The sequence below is a fragment of the Pseudomyrmex gracilis genome, unplaced genomic scaffold (assembly GCF_002006095.1).
Source record: "Pseudomyrmex gracilis isolate BER0280 unplaced genomic scaffold, ASM200609v1 scaffold_2374, whole genome shotgun sequence".
Taxonomy (NCBI): domain Eukaryota; kingdom Metazoa; phylum Arthropoda; class Insecta; order Hymenoptera; family Formicidae; genus Pseudomyrmex; species Pseudomyrmex gracilis.
In genome coordinates, this window is record NW_018022958.1 from 1 (window position 1) to 7597 (window position 7597).

A 7597-nucleotide genomic window follows, 5' to 3' on the forward strand; every position below is an offset into this window, starting at 1 on the left:
TGCAATATTTTCACAAATGTGCCTATTAGGGTACATACCTTTCGACGTTTTCGCTGTTGTTGGTTCAACATACATGCCACTATTTTCGTAGCAATCTGTCTTTCCTGTACGGAATCGTGTATGAGAGCTTGCAAAAAGTAACATGCTGCTTGCGCGGGATACTTTTGATCTGGATGACGAATATCATATATAAAACTCATTGCCATTAATCTATGCCGCCAGTGTAAACATTTCTCCGATATACAACGTAACAGTTCGTCACGCAGACTATTATACGCTGCTAAGTTAGATTCGTTGAATTTTTTCAAGTTTTGCACACCATTCTGTATCATATTTTCATCGGGCTGTGGCAACAGTGGATGTGGAGTGTGTTTCCATAAAGTACGCGCAACAGTCAGGCATCTATCGGGTACTTTTAATTCGATCGTGCACGTACCAAAGTTACAACTCATGTAGTGTGTAAGATTCTCCCTTAACTGAATAAGAGATTCTTTTTCAGATGGTTTGGAAAGTACAACGGCTGGCAACAATATCTTTAATACATTCCAGTCTTCTGTTACACGATCGGAATACATAATGTGAAGCAAAATATGTAAAACGACCTGTTGGTTTGTAAGTCAAAAAGTTATATAACAACATTTCTTAACAAATAATCATTCTTGAAACACTTATATATGTACTATTATATGTGTAAGTGTACCTATGTATATCATATAATCATTACTTACTTTATACGCAGCATGGTTTTTTTCGGTATCTTTTGTCAAAATATCACATATATGAGGAACAAAAAGTTTAAAAGAATACCAGAAAACTTTAAAAGCATCAAGGATATACATGTGAACTAGTTGACGAATTTGCGTGTATTTGCTTGTAGCCAATGTAAATACCTCCATCATTATTTGTTTGTGAGTTTCTGTTAATATGCTTGAGTTTCTGATACGCACCAGCTCTCGAATATGTAGTTGCAGTATACAGCGGTTGCGTAATAATCTAAGTATGCGATTTTTGTTTCCTTCTAATTTATTTTCAAACATCTTCTTGGTGTGAGAAACAGTAAAGAGGTTGACCTTTACATTTCTTTTATAATCATTATCATTTCCAAATAACAGATTTTCCCATATCTAAAGTTTAAACAGAACAATACACTTATAACTGTTCATGGATTATTCTTTACGCGCATAAAGTTTACTATGTACATACAAAACATATAGCCCAGAAACTTTCTGTATCGTCTTTTCGAGTATTGAACATTGTTCGTTGGACTTGGCTCATAATTCCAGCAAGATGTTGCCTAACATTGCTCCCATCAGGCATTGTAACAAATTCTGTTTGATCAAAATGACGTGGTACAGATATATTACACTCTACGGAAGACTCGATTAGTGCAAGCGGGGTTTTTGGCCATACTGGTAAAACAGCTACGGCTCCGAACAGAGTATCTCCTATAATATTTAAACTAATACACAGCTCCTCCCTGCAATTATTTAAATACATAAAAGTATCAACACATCATGTATGATCCATAAAAATAAAACAGACACACAACTAGTTTACTACACTAGTTATTTCTATAAAACAATATATAGCGGTTGAAAAGAATACAAAGCTCTTGTTAAACTTACGAAGTTAATGTACTAGGATCTTCGCAGTATTTCTTAAGTTTGTCAGTGTGAACTATTAAATATCTTAAAAATATTTTTTTTACAACAGCGAGTTCTTCTGCGCCAGGAATATACCATTTTGGATTAAAGTTATCAACATCCACACCTTTACCCCAGTCTCTAACGTGAACATAATTGGGATCTTCACAAATTACTTTTTCAGGATACATAGTGATAGTTGACAAATTTAAGAGAATCTTTTGTAACAATTTGCGTGCTGCTGTATTTTCATCTGTCGCTCTCAAAAGTAGGATGCGATCGACAATCTCATACAAAGTATCCATGTAGGGTAACAAATTATCGCCCGTCGTGTCGACAACTGCGGTTAATATGAGCAAATTATACAGAAGACGTTGATCTGAAATATATTCCTTCGAAACATCTTCTATTTCGTTGACCAATGATAAAATTGTTTGCGCAAGCGTAGGGAACAGTACCCGTAATGTTTCGCGTCCGTTACACTTAGCAAATCCTCTGAACATATATTGTGCTAATTGGCCTGCGATTTCGGTTTCAGAGATTCGTTCCGTCATGAATGTGCGCAATTTATTTAAAGCACTATCAAAAATCGTTTTGCTAGCGTTTGACAACACAATTTCGCATGTAGTGTTCACTAGCATTCGGAACGACAAATCAAAATCACTTGTCTCGTCAATCCTGTTGTCGTCCTCGATCGAAAGGGTTTCTATTAGTAGACACACTTTGTCTAAAAATTGCAGAACAAAGTCTTCGAAACGCGATGTTGTTTCGCATACTATTTTCTCGGTGTTATCGTCGGTGGTACATTGTGAGCAATCTACAAGAGGAATAAGCCCACAATATGCACCTATAAACGTTAAAGTAACATAACACTTTTTTAAGTTATTTGGATCAATTCCAGGCAATGACTGAAATAGCAGTGGTACTACGTGTGTTGGTCCTTCTGCAAAGACGTGATCTATAAAAAATGCACAAAAATAAACTTATATAATGTGAGAAAGTGTTAGAACTTTTTTTAATTCTTCTTTTAGCAGAGGATTACACGTGCGCGCGCGCATATAATATCTTGTATGTTTTTTTCGAAATAAAATTATTGTGTAATGTCATTCTTTGTTAAGAACAATAAAAATAATATACTAAAAAATAGAATTATAAATTTACGTTTTATAACACTTTGTACGTATTTTCTTTCTTTCTTGTTTTTATAATTTTTTTTAATTTATGAAATATTTGAATATATTTGTTTGTGTGAAATTTACAAATGAGAAAAAAGCTGATAACAGGTTTTATACCTCCATTCATATATCTAGAACCTTGCACCATTTGTTGAGCAAAAACTGTCATGCACTTTATCGAATTTATAAGTTTATGTGGTTTGATCAAAGAAGTAAATGTGGAATTTGTTTCTCTTAGCACATCCGGTATCACTAAATTCGGCCTTATCAAAGCTAGATTTTGCAAAGTAGTATATTCAGTGGTAAATGTTTTTTCGTGATACATAACTACCATAGCCAACGGCAATACACTCTTAACAAAAGCATCGATATCATCATCAGTTAACTTGTAATTGTCTGGAATTGAAGTTTCCCATGTAGGTTTATTATATCTTTCTCTGAAATTATATACACAGAAGTGAGATTTTATCGGTTCATTTATTCAATATTATTTATGCTGTGTAGTGATTTTTAACGTAATAAATTAGAGAGTAATGTGATATGTGAAAAGCACACATTTATAAAATTAGCGTCAAAATACGAGCGATTTATAGTTTGCAATTCATAGAAATTTGTTATTTGTCAGTGTAAACCTTTCGCGATTTGTAGTTGTCCATTCAAAATTTGTCATTTGTGATTCATAAGTGTTACGATAACATTCTACAATATACATGATTAAGTATGTATTCGCGACATGTTTAAACGACGTAAGCAGACGTGTATAAGCACAGATTTTTGTATAGAAGAACGCGATGGAAATAAATGATTTTGTCATGCTTTGGGTTTTGTCAGAAACACGGGTCACGAATCGCGAATAGTTTGACGCTTAACATATTCACATACTTGCGTAAACGTATGAGAAACTCATCTGTAAGTATGGAAAGAAATTTAGTTAATTTTTTTGTCCAACGCCTACAATTTGCTGGATAAATATAGGTTTCTATAGTTTTCAAGAATTTATTTAAATACTTCTGCGCGTCTGAACCATTTCCCTGTAAAATGTATATATTAGAATGAATAAGCTTAATTTGTTCGTCCACATTAATCGCATAATTTTTACCAAAGCTCCTACTATCCACGAACATATCGGCGGTATACGAAATGTAGATTTTCTATTGTCTGAGACATTTTTATACATTACAGGTAGATTTAAATATCGTATAAATCTAGAAAACATCACAGGTAAGTGCGGATTCCAATCAATATAACCGATATTGTCACGTGCTAATCGTCCCATTAAGTACAGTATACTGATGTCCCAGCTTGGCGAATTATGGAATACTTTCCACATATTCATAAGTTCATCAAACCATAAAAGATATCCAACAGAATGATGCTGAGGACGTAATTTGGTTGGTAACAAAATGGATAAAACATAAATACTCTTCCTCATTGCCGCATTAAACGGACAAAATTTTGGTCTTAATTCATCTAATATTTCTTGTGTGGCGGTCAGCTATTATAAACAATGTGAAGTAGATATATGTCAAATTTGGAGGAAATAATGTTTTATGATTTTGAAAAAATTTTATACATATGTATATGTGTATATATGTATATAAAACTCTTACTGAAAAGTAAGTTACTATGTATCGTATGTCATCTAAGAACTGATGTAAGTTTAGATTATAATAATACATTCCTGGATCTGTAAATTTACATAACAGTTTATAGAAAGGTCTCCATGGAATTTCTAACTCATCGGGACTAATTAATTCTTCTTTCCTGAAAAAAAGTAAACTATATAAACATTTCATATCAAACACATTCCATAAACAATTGGACTGCAGCACCAAAACTACATAGCTATTCTTTTCAAACTGATCTCATTTTCTCACGAAATAGGGTTTCTAATGATGTTATACAACAAGAAATTATAAATGTCACTATGCACAGAATAATTTCAGATTGTTTCAAGTGCGCGCGCGCACACACGCACGCACGCACACACACGCACACACACACACACGCTCACGCACACATTTACAAGTGTTTAAATTGACAATAATATTTAACTTCTATTTCTTACTTTAGTAAGGCTCTAAGCACCTTAGTACACTTCAACATAACACTTGCGTTCACTTTTGGTATAGTAATAATTTCATACATTAACTTCGCAAATATTATATGATCTTCTTTACTAAACATTAATCCATACACTTCTATATACCTGGAAAACAATTTAAGGTTAGTTACCACTATATAAAATAATTCAAATTATACTGTATCACTAAGCACAAAGGGATTATTCCTTAAAAACAAATAAAAAATGTAGAATATAATTTTCGTAACACATTCGAAACCAAAAACACACCCTGTAAGTCATGCATTGTATCACCCTTTTTAAACGATACTTCAGCATGTGGATCATATCATTACTTGCTTCAATTTATTTGCTACAATAAATCGTATGGGATGATTTTGTGTGTTGTTATGTTTATATTATACCTGATATTGACCTTGTATAATACTGATATTCTATAGCACATGTGACATGAAGTATAGATGCTTAGTACTGGCAGTCTTGATTCAAGGTCTTTAGAGACAAAGGAAACATAACACACACAAAAATCACAAGAATAAACAAATCAGTATAGCAAGAATTTCAAACCAAATCTCATTGGTATATCAAACTTAAGAACATCCGTTATATTTTTCTGACACTATAAATACATTTTTAAATTTAAGTTTACTGTTATTTTTATTCCTAAATTTTTGTTCTTGTTTTGTATATTATGTTATTGGATCTGTATATTATTCTTTTATAAATATATTATTAACAAACAATTTTCTCAGACATAGTTACTTTGAAAAAATTCGTATCTTACATTTTTTGCTAGACTGCAGATAGTAAAAAATACTTTGGGTACGGCAAAAGTCTCACTGCAAATGTTTGGAATCATCGTTTTATCATTATTTTTCGTTAAATATAGAGTAAAGATAGAATGATGCTTTGAACCATTTGCAGTGAGACTTTGACCGCACCTTTTGAATATTAACAAAGGTGCTTTGACACAACATATAAAAATAATTCACATATAAATATATCTTTAGGTTTAGTAAATTATAAAAAATTTGCTTTTAAAAGCAAGACGTTTTCTCACATATATAATTGTTTCGTCCAAAATACACATGCTGGTTCAATTTCCCGAAGCATAACAGAACGTCCTAGATTCTGCTTGATCTTGACAAGCCATACTAACGATTCTTTTTCTAATTGATCTTTGAAGGGTAATAGTTTAGTGTAACGCAACTCCTTTTGCGGACAATATCCTAGATTTGTCGTGAATGACATTTTTTTATTTATTATTTAATTGCAATCGCAATTGCACACAACTATGCTTTTGTCACCGTGTATTTGTGTTTAAAGCGAGCACTCAACTCCGATTAGATCAGTCCTACAGTCTTGCAAACTGATACTGTGCGATATGATTACGATATAGCTTCATCGCACCTTGCGTTTTGGTACTGGGTTTAAAATTCAGTGATGCAAGATCGAGGCGGAGAGGAAGGAAACAATCGAGAGAATCGAAGTAGTGAGGACTCGCATTCCTGCTTGTGTACGTATCTCCACCTCGAGGCTCTCGTTGCTTTCCGGCTCGATCTTGCATCACTGACGATTCAAGTCGAAGATAGAAACCGGATGGACAAATACTCATCCGTTTCGCGCATCTCTCCTACTAGAAAGTCCTTCCACTCTACAGCCATTGGTTGTATTTCGCCAATTTTACGCGCAACACTATCTCCTTTTTGCTCGTTAGTACTTTCTTATCACTTATACGCAGTAGATTTCTCTTCCATTTTCTTTTCCATTTGAACTTAAGGGCGGTATTCCATTAACCAGATAGCTATAGCACGGAACGCGCGGAACTAACGCGACCAATAAACATTCTGGTTTTTTGTCTTCGCTTTTTTAGAGGTGTTTCCAGCTACGTACACGAGCGAAACTGTAGGTTTGTTCGCGTCGCATGTCCTACCATGCTTCTATATTGTAGGATGTTATGCCGAACAACACTTTTAAATATGCATATATATATATATATATATATATATATATATATATATATATGTGTGTGTGTGTGTGTGTGCTCACAGAACACTTTTATTACAACATATTTTTTTTGTAATATTTTAAAATTTATTTTGGGTGGGTATACGGGGTATACATGAGATGCAAGTATAGCATCCTGGATGATTTTTAGAATAAAAAATTTCAATTCAAAATTTTATGTGTAAATTAACATGTGGACACATATATATATATATTTATGTATGCATATTTAAAAATATTTTTTGGCATAACATCCTGCAAATACGGCTCTTATGACTCTATTATATTCTCTTTGTTTCGACTTCAGAGCCTTAAGTCCTTTAATTAATGCTTTCATTGTCTTTTTAATGAGAGAAAGGTCCGCGGTCTGCGCATAGGAAAATAGTGGGCAGAATCCCAGATAGCCAAGTCTGTCAAAAGCAGATCATGCAAGTGTCTGCTATCACCTGTTGTCAACAAAAAGGCTACAAATCTGATACAGAAGTTGTTATTATTGATTAAGTCTTCAAATTGGTGCCAAAAATCGAGCAGATCTTGCTCACAAAATTTGACAGCAGATTGGCTGCAGAAACCGAGCAAGATCTGCTAACATGACTTGACGTCAGATTGTCGGCAGAAACCGAACAAAATCTGCGCACGCACACTCTAACGGCAGATTGGCAACAGAAACCGAGCAGAATCTGCAGCTT

At 33.6% G+C, this 7597-nt stretch overlaps 1 protein-coding gene across 1 annotated transcript; it reads right to left on the reverse strand.

Annotated features, from left to right (window-relative positions):
* Positions 1-38: 38 nt before the first annotated feature.
* Positions 39-6638, reverse strand: LOC109862783 (proteasome activator complex subunit 4B-like; the record flags this gene model as incomplete). The annotated part of the gene is made up of 10 exons (XM_020442921.1): positions 5962-6638; positions 4887-5027; positions 4429-4582; positions 3918-4313; positions 3701-3849; positions 2936-3255; positions 1626-2601; positions 1204-1477; positions 729-1124; positions 39-602 (listed from the first exon to the last, which is right to left on the reverse strand). Coding segments are annotated over exons 1-10 (3561 nt in total), but the record flags the coding sequence as incomplete, so codon positions are not given.
* Between the last annotated feature and the right edge of the window lie 959 nt (positions 6639-7597).